The sequence below is a fragment of the Squalius cephalus genome (genome assembly GCF_949319135.1).
Source record: "Squalius cephalus genome assembly, chromosome: 2".
Lineage (NCBI taxonomy): Eukaryota > Metazoa > Chordata > Actinopteri > Cypriniformes > Leuciscidae > Squalius > Squalius cephalus.
The window spans coordinates 36,640,892-36,660,021 of record NC_137123.1 but is presented as its reverse complement, the minus strand read 5'-3'; the positions used below and the strand labels follow the sequence as shown (position 1 = coordinate 36,660,021).

Here is a 19,130-nt window from a genome sequence, read left to right as displayed (position 1 = left end):
TTAAAGGCCTGGGAAGCAGTCATTACTCTGATGTCATAGGCTACACCTAAATAGACAAATAACTTGGGGAAAATTGGATAAGATTAATTTATAAAAACAAAAAAATCTGTCTTTTGACTTCTGTGTGACGACATTTGCAGTTTAAATAGGGAGTCAGGACTTTTTTGCATTGTGCCATTGGTCTTGAGTTTCCTGTTGCGTCATTGCAAGTAAATTTTTAAGTGCTTTTGACATGGACCGTGTTTTTAAGCACGAACAAGACCATTTCAAAACACTAAAATATCTTGGAAGACCTGGAGAGAATCTGCTCCTTAAGGCTTTTGTACTATACAAGCCAAAACTGAAAACCAGCACCAGACAGTAAGAGAAAACTGAGGAAACTTGGACGGCGCGCATTTGTTATGCAAGGCGAAATTGGAAGTCTAATATAATTTTGAGTGTTCTCTCAGTTAAAATCATGCCTCCACCTGGGAAAATGAGAAAGCCCGATATTAAAATGGTTGTCATAGGAGACATGAATGTAGGGAAAACGTCCCTGCTGCATAGGTACACAGAAAGAAACTTTAAGGACACTTTGAGCACAATTGGTGGAGCATTTTTTTTGAAGCAGTGGGGTCCATACAACATCTCCATCTGGGATACAGCGGGTAAGGTTGATATCCAAATGTTGTACCTTAATTTTTATCCTGACCATAGATGAGACAAAATCTCATCTCAGGACTTTTGATGAATGGCTGTGCTGTTTTTAATTAAATTAGGCTAATTAAAAACAATAATTTTTAAATTTATCTTAATAATCGACATTTGTGAGATTTAGTCAGTCAAAACAGGTCTGAGTTTTATTGATTACTAATTTTGTGTTTCTGGAAAATAGTGATCTATGACGTATTATGTTGAATATCAAAGTTCTTTTGTGTCTATTTGTTAATGAGGATTTGTGGAGTCAAAGTTCTAGTTTTTATTTTGAAGTAAAAAGATAAAATTAGACCCTTGGGGTAAGATGACCCATACCCCAGAATTGCCCAAGTGGCATGTTGTTACTAGTGTTGATATTTTAAAATTGAACAATTATTGTAATGGGGTCATTTTCAATATTTCCATGAATTAGATGTACATTTCAGACATCTTTGATTTCATTAAAACCTATAGGTTAGTTGAGTGAAATCATTACATTAGCATTCATAGTGTTGCTATTATGACATATCACTTAAAATATGCTGGCAATTAAATGTAAATATTCAACTTGTGTGTGTAAATTCCCCTTTAGCCCTATTTTAAAACATTAGTCATATATATTTTAGAATTTTACAGCTCTAGTTGTTGTATTCTTTTAAATGTCAGATTGTGGTATTTAGATTTAGAGATAGTTGATCCACATGTGATTGTGATGAAATCAAGTGACAAACCTTATAGTCTTGTGTTAGTTCCGGAATGTCCCTGATCCATCCTATGCCAACGATCCTGAGATGTCGATTCCGTTCATCAATCTAAATAAATCTGATTGAGTAATTATATATGATCTGCCAAAATTAACTATTGTTGTATGAGGGGAAAAATGTATTTGTCTATTTTTTTAAATCTTTTTCTAGTTTCTAAAAGAGTGAGAAAAAAGCATGTTGCCATATTGCATCAATGACTGCAGTTATCTTGTGTTCTTTGCAGGATTTTGCAATCTTGGTAGTTTCAGCAATGAATGTGGATTTTTTTTTTCCCCCACATAATTTTAGTTGTCATTGATAGCCTATAATATCAATGTGCAAATTTGCTGAGTGGAAGCAACAGATCAATGTTTGTTGTTCAGTCAAAACATAACAAAACAAAACAAAATAAACATTTTAACGATTAAGGCAAAAATATAATTTGACCGTTTCCAATGAGGGTTACACGTTTCTTGATTTTTGAGATTGTTTTCACATATTGCACATATAGCACATCTCATTTTAACTTATGGGGGAAACCAAACAAAGAAAAAATCTTTACAAAATTTTGATTTTTGAAAACAATGAGGAAATGAGAATGAAGTATTTAAAATGAATATTTTAACCACTTAAAATTAAATAATATACTGTACATTTTTAACCCCTTTGTGCCAACTCATTTTTACTAATGCATTGTAAAAATATAAATGACATCAGTAATGCACTTACAATGGAAGTCTAAGAGGCAAGGCTTTTAAAGGCAGAAATGTGATGCTTGTGTTTTTGCTGAAGTGCTTATAGTAAAGAGGTAGTTTGCCCAAAAATGAAAGTTCTGTCATATTTACTCAACCTCATGTCTTCCAAACCCCAATGCTTTTCTTTATTCTGTGAAACAGAAATTAGACAATGACACTAGGCGAAATGTTCATTCTCTATTCTATACAATGAAAGCGAAAGGTCTTCTGAAGTCATAGCTGAAGCGGCAGCTTTGAGTGAGGAACAGCAATTTCACAGCTGAATCTGCACTCTGTCAAAAAAAGGAAAATTCCACTGTCTGACCCCATAAATGATCAGAAAAAATCTTGAGAACTTGACCTTGAGATGGGGTTGAAAAAGGAACATTATTTGATTTAATTGTTAGTAGAATGGCTAAAAGAACTGACCACGATGTACTTACCTCATTGATGAAGGAAGGAGGGATAGTAATAGGTTAACAAAACATGAAAATTTTGCATTATTATTAATTATTACTTTTTTTTTTCATGTCACACAAATACAAATTTTAAAGAGTCACAAATTGGACTGACAGCTTATAGATGTAGCTATTCTGTCTCAACAGTTCTCAAGGTGTCAAGCTGTTCATTGGAGGGCAAGATTACTGAATAACTTATCTTATATGTGTGTTTATTTTTTTATATAGAAATATATATTATGCTACTCTCAGACTGCAGCCAGTTTTTTAATATATGTGATCTATTCATCTCTGTATTTCTGTGTTTCTGATTTAATCAGGTCGTGAACAGTTCCATGGTCTTGGCTCCATGTATTGTCGTGGTGCTGCAGCCATCATTCTCACGTATGATGTCACAAACTGGCAGAGCTTTGTAGAGCTTGAAGATCGCTTCCTCTCTCTCACTGACTCTGCCAATAGTGACAGCATATTTGCCATCGTGGGCAACAAAGCAGACCTTACTGACCCTCAAGCCCAAGTTATGACCCCAGAGGAAGTCAGGGCAGAAGAAGGTAGTGTACTTCCCCTTCCATCCTGCCCCACACCCCCAGACTTTCCCTTGCACAAACAGGTGAATCAGGATGATGCCATAGCACTTTACAACCGCATAATACGCTATAAGGCACTAGAGGGCATCAGTCCACCAGCAGAGAAAATGTGCTTCGAGACAAGTGCTAAGACTGGATTTAATGTGGATGTTATGTTCGAAACACTCTTTGATCTGGTGTTGCCATCCATCATTCAAAAACGCTCCCAAAGTGAGTCACCCACATTGTGTTTGGAGGACTATACTGAAAAGGGGAGGAAGAGTAAAGGGGGCTGTTGCACATGAGAATATTTGCTGAAGAGTGTTTGGAGTCATGCATGAACATCCATTACTTGATGTTCACTTGATGGACTCTGCTCTGCTTGTGTGTGTGTGTGTGTGTGTGTGTGTGAGAGAGAGAGTGAGTGAGTGAGTGAGTGAGTGAGTGAGAGAGAGAGACTTGTTTTTCACAAATCGAGCACAAGGACTTTGAACTTAAGTTACTCAGTGTTTTAGCCCTCAAGTTGGTTATGTTCTTCTGAACACATAGTCTGCATTTTTTCAAAGGTGTCAAATATTAACAACCGTTGACAGTTACCAATCATATTTTGTGATATTTTTTAAAAATGATTTAATTTTGAATTAACTTAGAGTAAGTAAATTATGAAATTCTTTTTTTCATTGACTAGTGATTGTCATTTAATAAAGGTTTATGAATACAATTTTCACTCAACACTGTGCTTTGAAGTTGTTGATAGGTTTGTTTTTAACTTTCACTATTTTCCACTTTTATAGTCTACTGTCATTACAATTGTTTGCACTTATTTAAAACTGGTTCATCCTAATTTGTGCAATAATGTTACTACAATGTCTCACCAGTAGAGGTCACATAACTGAGAAAAGGCTAAAGGTTAAAATGCATGCATGCATGGTGTGCTTGTGTAATTATAAAAGCAAGAATAGAATAGAAGTCAGTCCCTCCAGGATTTCACGATTTTTTTGTGTGATTTTTGCGATCAAAATGACTGATTTTGTGGTGGTAATTTCCAGAAATTTGTGAAAAAATTTGCGATTTTTATATTTTATAATTAGGACATCACATTTACCATAAAAGTATTATGTCAGATGCACAATAGTCATACATGACACAAATCACAAACAAAATGCATAAAGCTTGTTTATTTTGGTCTAATCAAATTCTCATCAAATTAACTTTTAAAACAACCTATGGGCACAACCAGGAACATCCAAGAAATGATTTAAATAATCAAGTAAACACTCAGTAATGAAATAAGAACAAAGGAACAAATAACAAAAAGAAACAAAACAGGACAAATAAATACAAGGATACAGTTACAAACAGTGGATAATTTACGTTTTTTTTTTAATTGTGCTGTAGCTATTGTTGTTGCTTGATTAACATTAACAACACTGACAACAGCAGGTAAATTAGGTTACTGTCACTTTAAGACCTACTACAGTAATGACAAACGTCCCAATCAGTTATTACTGATAGTTTTACGTAAATACTCGCCAAGATTAATATTTTGAAGTAATTGTTGCTATGTGTATTTGTTCAAGCGCTATAAAGAGAATTTACCTGACAGGCGGTGACACGCAGTCAGTCACGCACACGCACACACACACACACACCCCAGCCGGCACATGACCGACCTTCAACGTTGAAATATGGTTGAAATAATGTCAGTTGTTGTTTCAACGTTGAAACAACGTTGAAATAACGTTTAATGCTAAATGGTTGAAAAAGGTTAACAAAAACACTTCTAAATCAACGTTGAAATTTTTACAAGATCTGTACGTTGAAACAACGTAATGTTTTCGACAACATACTACAAAAATATCTGCCTTTTAACGTATTATTATGACAATTAATTAGCATTTAATGACTTTATCATAACAGCTCTTCAGTGTATATATGTAAAAATACAATTATTATCATTATTAACAATAATCGTTTCACCCTCAAGAGAGCAGTGCAGCAGAAACCTTTTGCCTTATGTGGTTTTGTGTGAATTTACAATTTTGTCTGCTTGCCTAACAGTTTAGATTGCATTATTACATTTGTATTCACACTGTCATGTCATTTGACCAATTAATTAAATATTAATACAGACAGCAAATAAAACTGCCCTACACCACTATGTTAACTCGCGCAAACTATTGTTATTGGTTGTTTCGGCGTTTTACTTTGAGCATGATTGGTTAATCTTTCTGTCTTCCAGGAAACTGTCCAATGAGAGTGTGCGCAGCTCTGCCCGCCTATTTTAAGTTTGAAAATACGTCCGTTACTCTCGGTCGGTCAGCAGCTGCTGCTTGCGTTGATTACTCGGTCAGACCTGGATTATTTTATCTCTGCCTGGTGACCCTGCTGAAAAATCCAGCTAAAACCAGCCTAAGCTGGTTGGCTGGTTTTAGCTGGTTTAAGCTGGAAGTAGCTGGTTTTAGCTGGTCTCCCAGCCTGGCTTAGCTTGTTTTAGCTGGTCTCCCAGCCTGGCCTATAGCTGGTCAAGCTGGTCTCCCAGCCTGGCTTAGCTTATTTTAGCTGGTCTCCCAGCCTGGCCTAGCTGGTCAAGCTGGTCTCCCAGCCTGGCTTTGCTTATTTTAGCTGGTCTCCCAGCCTGGCCTAGCTGGTCAAGCTGGTCTCCCAGCCTGGCTTAGCTTATTTAAGCTGGTCTCCCAGCCTGGCCTAGCTGGTCAAGCTGGTCTCCCAGCCTAGCTTTGCTGGTTTTAGCTGGTCTCCCAGCCTGGCGTAGTTGATCAAGCTGGTTTCCCAGCCTGGACAATTTGGTGGTCAGCTGGTTTTAGCTGGTCTCCCAGCCTAGCCAAGCTGATGAACATCTCACCTTATTATTATTATTATATATATATATATATATATAATTATGTATAATAATAATAATTCACACACACACACACACACACACACACACACACACACACACACACATATACACACACACACACACACACAATAAGTTAGGCTAATATAGACGAAGTTGAATACACTAATTATTGGAACCGACTGGAACCCAGATTTTTTTTTTTTTTTTTGTTTGCTTGCCATTTAGTAATATAACACAATTATTAGTACTGTAACGCAACTTATTATATAAATGTAAATTGAATTTTTCAAAAATAAAATAAAAAACTTTTAATGCTTCTGTCACAATTTTGATCGCGTGCCATAAACCTGGCATATTGCACATGAATGGGTCATAGAACTACACACACAATGAGTTTAAAATTCATGATTTAATATTAATGATTTTTTAAATTGTTATATGTTTTAATTCTAGATGTTTATTTAAATGCTGCGTGACTTTGAAGTGTTTTAATGTGCGTGCGCGTGAACATTCGAACATTCGCATTCAAACACTGGAGCGAGCGCGCTGCGCGAGAGCAGACGGAAACGGGAAACGTCATCAACTGACACACAGCAAAACTCTTGTCTCTCGCTGTTGTTTTCACTGCTTTCAGGTGAGTTTAGTCAACAAATTCACACAAATAATACATACAAACCTCCCTGACACCTTTATTACGTGTAATTGACACGCTCCTGTTGAATATTTACTTTATAGAAATGGTTTTGTGTCTTCGAAAAAGTCCGTTAGCATCTCAACCATTTTCAGAAGAGGTAAGTTAAGTTAGGCCTACGTTAAGGCTAACTATAGACTGGAGCTCTTGTTTATGAAAGTTTGGGGTTTTAACCACATCTTTGTGTAGATAACAGTTTTTGATAGTTTTGTTTTGCTGGTAATTTGTCAATGGGTGATTGGAAGTAAGCTAATTTATTTAACCTAAAAGAATGCGCTGCACTGTTAATCACGTCACTTACTAACAGTGCAGTGCATTCTTTTAGGTTAAATAAATTAGCTTACTTCCAATCATTTTATTAATTTCATATGCATCTATTTATATTAATATATAATTAATTTTTATATTAATTAATATATTAAGATATATATATATATATATATATAATTTTTTTATTCTTTCTTTTCTGCAGTTCACCTCTGCTCTAGCTTGGTTTCTTGTAATAAACCCTATTGTAAATCTATGTTACATTGTTGGCTCTGTGAAATTGCATGTTATGTTCCTACTGTAGATCATAATGCTGAAGGCCTGCTGCACCCCCGTCCAAGAAAATCTCCACGGCTATGAACCATATGACTAGTAAGCAAAACCACCTCAAACATACAATGCACTACTGTCCAAAAGTTTGGGGTCTGTAAGATTTATGCTTTTGAAAGAAGTCTCACATTTTAAAATCATTAACCCCAGGTTTTTTCAGTGTGATTGTGAAGCCTTGAGAAGCCTGTAGGCTAAATAATAGGCGACAAATATAATGGTATAATGGTCGTAGTTATAATAATTTATTTAACTATTATGATAACAGGATATCATGGTCATTGGTATATTTTATTTTATTTCTCTAGGTCTGTTTTGAGTTATGTTGGCCAGTGAGACAGACACCATACTCAGGGGTATTTATTTATTTGTGTGTATTTTTTACTGATAAATACTGATTTTTTTTTTTTACTTTTAAATGCTAAATGTGATTCAGGCATGCAAGTTATTTTTCACAGATATCTGGCCAGCTTACTCATGGCTCATACTCTTAGCCTTTAAAATGTTTGAATTGATATCCCCAATGCAATATCAGGGGCTAAAGATATCATTAGAGTTCTTAAACTTATGGCTATGCTCTTGTTATCAGATGAGATATAATCCCTAGCGTTTGGCCCTGTGATTCTTCAGGACAAGACCATCCACACTCAGTAGATGAAGAAGGTGAGTTTCACAATAGCTGCTACTACCACAAATCAAGAGTCGGTCTCTTGGGGTGTGTGCATATGGATGAAAGCCTGTTGTGTTCGGTACACAACAGGCTTTCATCCATATGCACACACCCATATGTAGGCATGGGTACTGAAACCCAGTATTAATGGGCCCTGGGGCCAAATTATGGATGACCGCAGTATCGATAAGCTTGGACGTTATCAGTTCTGCTGATGGTACTGAAGAAATTACACGCACTATTTATTAAATACATTGTCTTGCAAATTGTATCTCACGCCATCCTTAAAAAATGTTAAAATCTTAAAATATTTGTTTGCCGTAACCCTGTCAATTTAGTACCGACCCAATTATTTATTTATTTTTCCCTTTTAGTCCGACTGACTTGCCGGTTGTAAACTTGCGTTAAGACCGACCGATTTTTCTTTTAACTCTTCAAACAACTAATACAAATGCAATAAAAATAATATTAGTTATTAAGTATTGTGAATATAAATTGCCTAGACCTACATACAAACATAAGCTACATTCTTTCTTTTAAATAAAAATAAAAACCTGTGGCGTGTCATCTATGATTATGTTTACACCATTGGTTTACGCATGTCACACTATGGCCTGCAGGCTAAGTTCGCTTCGTTTCATTCACTGTCAATGGTTCGCGCTTGGTAATGATGGCTGCGGCTTTATCAAATTACTATAAAGATTATTTCATTTTTATATGTTGTTGAATATGGTTTATTAAAAAATAAACATGTGAGAGCGTGTTATAGGCTATATGCAGAGATGGGAAGTAACGAAGTACAAATACTTCGTTACTGTACTCAAGTAGATTTTTCAGATATTTTTACTTTACTTTACTATTTATTTTTGTGCCGACTTTTTACTTTTACTCCTTACATTTTAACATGAATATCGGTACTTTCTACTTTTTTTATTCAAAAAAATTGGCTCGTTACTTTAGTTTCAAATAATTTCAGTGGAGTCGTTATTATTTTTGCGTCATCAACCCTTCACAGGGAGTATGATTGACAGGCGATGTGACCAATCATAATCCGCCATTTTGTCCGACAAAGCAGTCAGGAGAGTTAGTAGATTAACATTGGAGGATTTAAACTTGAAAAACTAAGTGTACCGACATCTTTTCGCGTAAAAACATCATTCCCTATTATGTTCATTCATGTTTATTTGATGCTATAAATTAACTAGAAGGAAGAGATGATCGGTTCACGAGCAGCTTTAAAGGGATAGTTCACTTTGAAATTAAATTTTGGTATGTTTTAGCTTACCTCAAGGGCATCCAAGATGTAGGTGTCTTTTTTTCCGCAGTAGTTTAAATTTTGATATTTTCAGGTCAAACCGTTCTTGTCTGTCAGTCATATAATGCAGGTCTGTGGTCACTGTCTCAAAGAGCATGCACAGAGTCCAAATTAAAACAATTCCCCATCGTCCAAATGAAACAATTCCCCATCGTAAGTACACATTGATGGCCTAAGACACGAAACGAGCGGTTTGTGTGAGAAAACGAACAGTATTTATTTAAAAATACTGGCGATATGCAGGTAAGAATTTTCTTTTTCTTTTTACAGTCTAGCAGCTAACGTTTATGGACACGGGTAACGGTCATTTAGGCTTACTGCAACCTCATAAAATAAATAAATTAAGTTATCTCTGTGTGTGTTTTTGTACTGATTCACCATTAGCGTAGTGATATTAGCACGTATTTCAATGTAAGTTAGTACCATCTGACATTGCTGTGTTTTGTTGTTGGTAACATTAGCTAACTTGTGTGTTTAGCTGCTAACGTTAATGTTGTCAGCTAACGTTAGTTTAAAAACGCATGAGAGGTAAAAAAGCGTGGGAATGAGTAAAGTGATAAAACTGTCATTTATTCGTTAGAAGTTTAGATAACCTATTCAAACACTGATAACGATATTGAAAAGATATTTGTTTACATTTTTTTTAGATCAAGCATTGGAATAAGATTTTTATCGGGGGAGAACACCCAACAGAAAGACCCATTCACCAACTACAGTAAGTCAATTTTACCCACTGTTCGAAAACCTACACTGGGATTAATATATAGTATTAAGTATGATTTTCACCTTTAAAGTAACACATTTAACGTTAACGTTACTGATAGAAAGTCTGAGTAACTTTTTGTCCTTTTGTCTTTCTTCTGCTGAAGTGGCGCACTGAAAGTGGATTCATGTCACCTTCATCAGGCCTTTCTTTAATCACTGGAAACCATTAAGGGAAAGACCCTCAGACGTGTCATAATAGGATAAATGCAGCTGCAGGTAAAATTATTTGATGGTTTGATTTTGGTGTACCATTTGGCTTTTTTGTGTGTGCTTCCCTTGCTATGATACACATTTCTGATGGGATTTCCATGCTTTAAGTGTATGTTTACATTTTTAATCATGTAAATTAATACTAACAGTCTCAAAGATGACATTACTCAGTTCATGTGTGAATGTTTTAATGGCAAACGTTTTTACAATTTAAATCAATTTTTAAGATTGTTTAAAGGAATTGTAAAAAAAGAAGCTTTTTAAGGACTTTTCATTGAATAATTTCTTCTTTCCCCCCTTCAGATTCGCCAAGGATCCAGCTGATTACTGGCAATTTGGTGGAGGATTATTCTTTAGCTGCTACATTGCACTGTCACTTCTGGTACGGATTCATTGGCCTTTTGTGTTGTTATTTTTTTTATTTTACTTGATTTAATAAATTACTTTTAATTGGTACAATGTATGGTTAGGATTCTGAATTAAAACAGTGTAATGTGTATTGTTTCTCCACAAATATTATCAGAAATATATAATTGTTGAAACAATATAAACCTGCATTGAACGATATAAAGAACAACAGACCTCAACCCTCTCAGCTCAACACCACAATTTGTTGATTTCTTTATCTGTTTTAAGGATGAAATCATGACCTTATAATTATACTAACCGTAACTGACACATGGGAGTAATATTACATTTTTTACAATTCCACCTTGGGGCTTTGAAGAATTTCTTGTGTAAAAGTACATCTGGATACATAAAATATGTGTTTTAGAATGGATAGTGTTGTATACTTTGTTTTCTACCCTACAAATTAAACTGTAAAGTGAAAATCTTGTACATGAATTATTTTGTATTCAGTGTTTTCAGTTTTCAGTGTTTTTGCTTTTATTTATAGGATAGTAGCAGACAGCGGGCAAGAAGTGAAGAGGAAGTGATGGCATCGGAATGGACCTCGAGCTGGGACTCTGTTGGAGCACTGCACAAGGCTGTCACATTTTATTGAGAATTTTAAAACTTTTTTTTTCACTGTACATTTTAAATATTAAATGTAATTGAACAAAAACTGTCTTTAAATATTCTATTTAGATGTTTACTTCTACAGGTTTTTAACATTACTTCGAAAACGCTGCAATTTAAAGTTTGAGATGTTTTTCATCTGTTTTAGAAAGTATTTTTAGACTTTTGTTTTTTCAGAATAAAACTTGTTTTACAATCCTGAGCATGTGTTAACTCATTATTTAATGTGTTTAAGCCATTGCTGCCAGTCATTTGATAGTTAACAATTTTTAGTGTACAATATGGACAGTTAATCACTAATTCAGTCAGCATTGTCATGACTCATGTTCCAACTGCAAACTAGGTTGTAATTGAATGTACAATTGTATTATCCCATGATGAAAGGTAAGACGGTGAAACAACGTCACGATATCAACGTTGATTCAATTTGCAAAATCGAAAGGTAATTCAACGTTGATTCAACGTCGAAAGAAGACCATAACCCGAAAGGTAAGAGTGAAACGACGTCGCGATTTCAACGGTGAATCAACGTTGTTTCTTCCGCGGTGAAATGACGTCACAATATCAACGTTGATCCGTTTTGCAAAATCGAAAGGTAATTCACCGTTGATTCAACCAAGGCACCTGACGTTGTTTCAACGGTGAATCAACGTTGAAATGCCGGCTGGGACTGCAGTCAGGCAGTCACTCGTCAAAACAAAACAATTTACCCCCACTCTCGTGCAATATATCAGAATATTGCTTAGCCCGCTCCTTGGCGCTTATGTGAGAGGGCAGGTGAGACAAATTTTCTTTCGCCATGTTTCTGACAGACCGCTCACAGACATAACGTTGCGTGCGCAACATCTGTATCCACATAAAATGCATTGAAACTTTAATTAAACTAGAGATATTTCAATTGGGTGATTATAATTTAATGTTTTGTGAGGTCTTTTTCATTTTTGTGATTATTTTGCGGTTAAATTAGGAATTATGCAGGATCGCAAAAAAATGCGACAATTTGTTGATTTTGCGTTGTATTCAGCGATCGCGGAATCGCGAAAAACTGGAGGGACTGAGAAGTTGTAGAATAGAACACACTGAATCCTAAACATTCATTGCAAATCAAAATGCATACGACACATAATGGAAAATGTAATTATTAGGTGTCCTTTAATTATTTGGTGTTTGTCACATTCAATTGTTTGTGTCATATTTATGCAACAATTATATATTTACCCCAACATTCCAAAGAAAGTAGAATTGTGTTGTTTTATTATCTGGGTTTGTCTACTGTTCCTGCTCAGATGAATCTGTGATGTAACATTTGCCCTGAATTAAACACACATTAACTTGAGAAGCAGAGCCTGGAATGTGCATTGGCCACACTTCACCTGCTAATGCACACCCATCTACCTTCAACATTCAGTTAGAGAATGCATGTAATAAAAATAACAACTAGATGTACCGCATGGCGGTACAAAATATGACCGCCGCTCAGGCCTGCACTGGCTTTCCACAAAAATAAATGACGTGGAGCAATTTGGCTGTATTGCGTGTTTATGTATATACCTAAAAAAAAAAGTAGTAGTATGTGCATGTCTGTGTGTGTGTGTGTGTGTGTGCGTGCGTGTGCGGTACGGTGGCCGAGAGAGCTCAACGCGCTGCAAATGAAGAAAACACATGCAAACAGAAAAAAACGCATGCAAACAGAAAAAAACACATGCAAATAGAAAAAAACACATGCAAATAGAAAAAAAACCCACCAGCGAATAAGAAAACATCTTCATCAGTTTTACAACTCACGTGCGTCCCAATACTCACAACACAACCAAATACAGAAACGCGCTGCAAAAGTTCACAACAAAACCAAATACAGAAACGCGCTGCAAATAGAACAGAACACAACGGAAATGTTTCCGGGGAACCCAATAAGTGACGGACGGACGTCTAGGACGTGCTTACAGCCATATCATATAAAGGCTTACAGCTGTCTACTTTTATTATTATTATTTATTTATTTTTTTGCAAAACATACAAAGATGACACGTTTATGACATACAACTTTGTATACAATATACAAAATGTATTTGCGATATGTTCAATGTCACAAGAATACTAAAAAGAGCTGAAGACTAAAATAAATAAATAAAAAAGATAGAGAAAAAGAACGAGGAAAAGACATTAATCTATACATCAGTTACATTGAACACATTTTGTCATGTTATAATAAGTTTCATAAGAAATGTTAGAATGTAGCTATAGGTCCAAATATGAGACGGCAAGTTTTAAAGTTGAGATAACACATATTTTAAAAACTTTGTTGTATAAAATGTATATTTATTTGCAACAGTTATGTTAACAGCATTAATACTATATTTCTGGTAAGAACAGCTATTCAGCTGATGGACACGCGCTGCGTTGTCATGGGAACATCCCAGGTGAAAATAATGAGGAAATTACGTTGTCTTTCGTTGCTCCCTTCATCAACATAATGGCACACAAGTGCCCCGCTCACTCCAAAGTGCCCAATTCAAGGGCTCTGCCGTCTGCCCTTTTAAGAGAGTAACGTTAGGGCATAGGTAAAAGCCAGAGCCCGCGTCTCTCTGGTAAAGCTCGCGAGCCGTCCGTCCGTCACTTATTGGGTTCCCCGGAAACATTTCCGTTGTGTTCTGTCCTATTTGCAGCGCGTTTCTGTATTTGGTTTTGTTCTGTCCTATTTGCAGCGCGTTTCTGTATTTGGTTTTGTTGTGAACTTTTGCAGCGCGTTTCCGTATTTGGTTGTGTTGTGAGAATTGGGACGCACGCGAGTTGTAAAACTGATGAAGATGTTTTCTTATTCGCTGGTGGGTTTTTTTCTATTTGCATGTGTTTTTTTCTATTTGCATGTGTTCTTTTCTGTTTGCATGTGTTTTCTTCATTTGCAGCGCGTTGAGCTCTCTCGGCCACCGTATGTATGTATGCGTGTGTGAAGTAGGCAATGTAGCTCGACTACGCCACCCAATTGAAGAGCTGGGACTCGATTAATTAAATAACTGCAAGTTCATTTAATTTGGTGGGAGCAACACAACAGATTCACCAAGACAACAAATTTAGTAAAAAAAATATTTATTATAATCTCTAATTCAATAGAAAAAGTAGGTGCCCATGCACACACTCAGGCTTTTAAAACTATTCATCAAGGTAAAAGCTGGACATCAGACAAACACGTTCAAGTCCACTGGAAGTCCATAGGTGCACAGTCCATAAGCAGTCCCTCTCGCGCAAGTCCGTCTCACGCCAGGCAGTACGTATAAGCAGCAGGACACCTGTCAATCACCGCACGCACCAGCACAACACTCACACAACAGGAAGAAAAACCGCCAGTATCTCCACAATAGATAACAAACACAGCATAAGCACAGCACCACACTAGAAAGCTATCAATCGTGCACTAATCAATTACAGCACTACAATCCGTGAATATAAGTTAATGGTATGACTACAGTGGACAGACTGACGCTCTCTAATTTAGATGAGACCGTGGCGTGGATCTTAACTTCGGACGAGGCAAGACAGCATAACTTGGGATAGAACGTCACTCACCCATAAACTGGGAGCAGACGAATCTAACTCCCAGTCTCGTTGAACAGCGCTCCTCAAACCACAGGACCAGAACGAACGAGGCGGGGCTCGGACAGCACAGCGGAGGACAGCAGCAATCCCAGCGCAAAAGAGGACGGCAGAAATTCCAGCACAGCAGAGGATGACAGCAAGATTAGCACAGCAGAGGACGACAGCAATCCCAGCGCAACAGAGGAGACGAAAACACACAGCAGCCACCGAGTCGACAGCAGAACCGGCACATCAGCAGAACTTCAGGCTTCGATACAAGCAAACAATTATCTGTGCGATGATCGCGGCAACAAATATAACAATCCAGCAATAACGTGGAGACAGAGTTGCAACAACAGAGTTCGCGGGGCAGCAGCCACCCCGTTTCAGTTTCTTCGCTCTTTTTAAGCCGTCTTTGATTTAACGTCAATTACCAACAGCTGTTCATCTGCTAATCAGCTGTCATACGAACAGCTAAGAGAGTACAGGGGGGTGTTGCCCAACATTCTAAATCACAATCAAACAATAATATGTGCATAGAAAATAATCACAAAGAAAATCAAAGGAAAAAAAGGAAAAACAACAGTGCAAAATACACACGCACACAGAAACACAGCCAAATCAAATAACCCATAATCTCTTCATGACACGTGCGTGTGTGTTTGTGTGTGTGTGTCTGTGCATGTGGATTTGTATGTGTGTGTATGGGTGTGTGTCTGTGCGTGTGGATGTCAGTGTGTGTGCATGCTTGCGTTTGGTTGTATTCCTGCATGTCTGTGTGTGACAGTATCATCCTAAACCAGCAACCCTTCGCTCAACACCACCATCTACAGGCCGATGAGTGTACAGTCACTAAATGTGCACATAAATGAATTTATTTTATACCCGCCCCCCCATGGATGAAATTCTACGAAACTTAGCATACCCCCAGAGGATGTCAAGTTAATCATACACATGAAATATGGTGCAGTTCTGAACATCTCAACTGAAGATAGGGGTGATTAAAGCAGAATAATATTGCATTTTCATTTCTTATGGGAAGGGGTGCAAATCACAAATGAGTGATTATGGGCTAGGTTGATGTGGGCCCTTAAGACCAACATACCATAAAAATTTCTTCATCCTCGGTGCCACGGTTCAGGTAGTTATTTAGGAAAAACTGCATTTTTTGGGTTTGGGGGGGCCCAGCGCGGGGGGGGGGGGGGGGGGGGGGTGTGGGGAGTGGCCCCCGGGGACCAAACGAAATTTTTCCGTAAAAGTCTAGTGGGGCTACATGCCCACCAAATTTCATGTTCCCCGGTGTTTCGGTGTCCCTGGTATCGTTGACGGAAAATTCAGTAGATGACGAGAAAAAAAAAAAAAAACGTTGACAATCTATTATGGGCTAGGTTGATGTGGGCCCTTAAGACCAACATACCATAAAAATGTCTTCATCCTCGGTGCCACGGTTCAGGTAGTTATTTAGGAAAAACTGCATTTTTTGGGTTTCGGGGGGCCCAGCGCGGGGGGGGAGTGGCCCCCGGGGACCAAACGAAATTTTTCCGTAAAAGTCTAGTGGGGCTACATGCCCACCAAATTTCATGTTCCCCGGTGTTTCGGTGTCCCTGGTATCGTTGACGGAAAATTCAGTAGATGACGAAAAAAAAAAAAAAAAAAAACTTTGACAATCCCTATATGACCGCCGCTAAAAAAACATACTGTGTCTGAGTATGTCCTTGTAAAAAGAAGTCACTCTTTCAAGTGACTATGAAGTACAATTATGTGGTTTTTTTTTATTAATACAGTATATACCTTTTTCTGGATATACCCTGAAAGAATGGAAGTGAAATGTGACAACATGCCCCATAGGTGGGGTACATTGTAACATGTGAGGGGCACATAGTAACATGACATATGACAGCTTAAAATGTTATCTGATCTAATAAAAAATATATACAAGACAAACTAAAATATTTTCTAAATAAAATACAATTAAAAAACTTTTTCATATAAAATAATGGCAATTTTTAATAATTAAATATAAACTAATTTTTGAGTTTTGACTACGAACACAGGAAAACACAGCTATATAACATAGTTCAAAACAAATAAATAATTAGTAATTTCTGAACATTGACTCTCAGTCTTTATTCACCTTTTTCTCACGTTTTCTCAATAAAATTAATAAAACTATAGAATATAATAGCATATTTCTAATAGGGGCACATTGTAACGCAGTGTTACAACTTGCCCCGCCTGCACAACTGGGATTTAAAGGAGAACTCCGGTCAATTTTAACATTGAGCTAATTTTTTTTGTAAATTTGGAGTGCTGTCACTACAGAGAACAACGACAAAAATCGGTGTTGCCTACACCGTGTTATCCTCTTTTTAAAATTTGCACCCTGTTGACTTAAATGGGGCAAGTTTTAAACCTGCTTTTAGCCTCTTAACATCCTTGATGTGTCATTACAAGTGCACAGCCAATGTGAGTGATTCCTTCAGAGTGAACACGGTGAATCTGACTGCAGTAGAAGTTAATTCGGCCAGTGCACATACCTGTATTTATTTCCTGTTTTCGGTCGAAGTCCACAGTAGTCGATTGTCGAGTTCTCCACTGTTGCTCTATGATCACGCGCGTGAACTCAACAATCGACCCCAAAATTTCAAGTCTCTACGACTTACGGTTTGGTCTGCCCGATCAGTTTTATGTCTGAATGTTGCATCATGGGAAAATTAACAATAACAATAGGGTTTCAGCACTTCGTGCTTGAACCCCTAATAAGTGCCTAAAAAAGGGCCACAAAAAGGCCTCTAAAAAAAAAACTATAGGGTCTAGGCACTTGCCGCTTGCGCTGCTGCGTTCCAAAAACTTTATCAAGCCTTTTAACATGTGCCTCGGAGAGGAAAAATTACTTTTTGTATGCAAATCAGACAGCAAGATGGCCGCTTTCAGCCATTTCATGGGATTTGCCATAGAAATACATAATTTTGACACCCTTTTAACAGTTAGAGCGCCACCAAGTGGCCAGTCGCCGCATCCTTTTTCACGCGACCACAGAATGAGCTTGTACATACGTGTGCTGAGTTTGGTGCAAAAATCTCGTTCCGTTCACGAGTTATAGCCAATTAAGCAAAATGGGCTCCTCCCACTTGGAACGTTTTGGCGGCCCTTAGGGACCGTGAACCGAAATTTTCACTTTTTTTGATAATTATTGACAATCAGACTCCAGAGAATCTTGCCGCACTGGTTTGGTTCCGGTCGGGCTAAAAACCTAGGACTAGTTCACGAAAGTAGGTTTTTGGAAAAAACCCAAATACCTGAAAATGTTCCCAGGTGACGAGCAAATCCGAGGCATGCATCTGGTCCGCCTCGAGCCAAGGATTCCAGCGATATAAGACACTTGAGCCTACGCCTCACGGTTGAGGAGTTATGAGCCGTTTCATACTTTTGACCGCTGTAGCGCCCCGTCAGGCCGACCGGGGCGGGCCTTGGTGATGCTGTAGGCGGTGTGAGTACTACCAGCCCCCAAAGTTTCAAGTCTCTGCGACTTACGGTTTGGTCTGCCCGATCAGTTTTATGTCTGAATGTTGCATCATGGGAAAATTAACAATAACAATAGGTTTTCAGCACTTCGTGCTTGAACCCCTAATAAGTGCCTAAAAAAGGGCCACAAAAAGGCCTCTAAAAAAAACTATAGGGTCTAGGCACTTGCCACTTGCGCTGCTGCATTCCAAAAACTTTATCAAGCCTTTTAACATGTGCCTCGGAGAGGAAAAAGTAAGTTTTTTGCCCTTTTAGCTCATTTATCATGGAAATGTGGTGATTTTTTTTTTACCTTTTAAACTGTGACACCTCCACTGATGGCCCGATCTCCATAAAAGTTTGCACGCTTCTTTAGAATAATATGGCGCATGTGCTCAGCTAATTTGGTGAAGTTCTGCTCTTTTTTTTCCCCATTTTTCAGTCATTTAAATGTCATTTTGCATAGGATAATACAGAGGCCTTCTCACCTTTATGACAGTTAAAGCGCCACCAATGGCCCGACGTCTATGAAAGTTTTCAAGCTTCTTTAGGATCATACTTTTGACCGCTGTAGTGTGATAACATGTCATGGCCACGAGATATTAAATTGTGGGAACGTGATATGTAGAGGCCACGAGATAATTTTTCAGAGGTAACAACATTATTATGTTGTGGCCACATGATGTGAAGTTGTGGCCTCAAGATCCTATTGAGGGAACAACATCTTTCTTGAGGCTACGACTTCTTAT

At 37.5% G+C, this 19,130-nt stretch overlaps 1 protein-coding gene and 1 long non-coding RNA gene across 2 annotated transcripts; both read left to right on the top strand.

Moving 5' to 3' along the window:
- The first annotated feature begins 138 nt into the window (after positions 1-138).
- Positions 139-3,901, top strand: LOC307147489 (ras-related protein Rab-20-like). The gene is made up of 2 exons (XM_079852240.1): positions 139-647; positions 2,931-3,901. Exons 1-2 carry the CDS (start codon positions 458-460, stop codon positions 3,479-3,481), a joined length of 741 nt encoding a protein of 246 aa, XP_079708366.1. The 5' UTR covers positions 139-457; the 3' UTR covers positions 3,482-3,901.
- Positions 3,902-6,570: 2,669 nt separating this feature from the next.
- LOC307150336 lies at positions 6,571-11,505 on the top strand. The gene is made up of 9 exons (XR_013819685.1): positions 6,571-6,673; positions 6,775-6,830; positions 7,302-7,369; positions 7,633-7,680; positions 7,914-7,987; positions 9,957-10,024; positions 10,179-10,290; positions 10,588-10,666; positions 11,183-11,505. It is a non-coding gene; the product is annotated as an uncharacterized lncRNA (long non-coding RNA).
- The last annotated feature ends 7,625 nt before the right edge of the window (positions 11,506-19,130 follow it).

Excerpts from the sequence above, each read along its gene's own strand:
- LOC307147489 (XM_079852240.1), top strand. The coding sequence starts at position 458 with ATGCCTCCACCTGGGAAAATGAGAAAGCCCGATATTAAAATGGTTGTC. Across the intron at positions 648-2,930 it reads CTCCATCTGGGATACAGCGG|GTCGTGAACAGTTCCATGGT; the intron begins GTAAGGTTGATA and ends TGATTTAATCAG.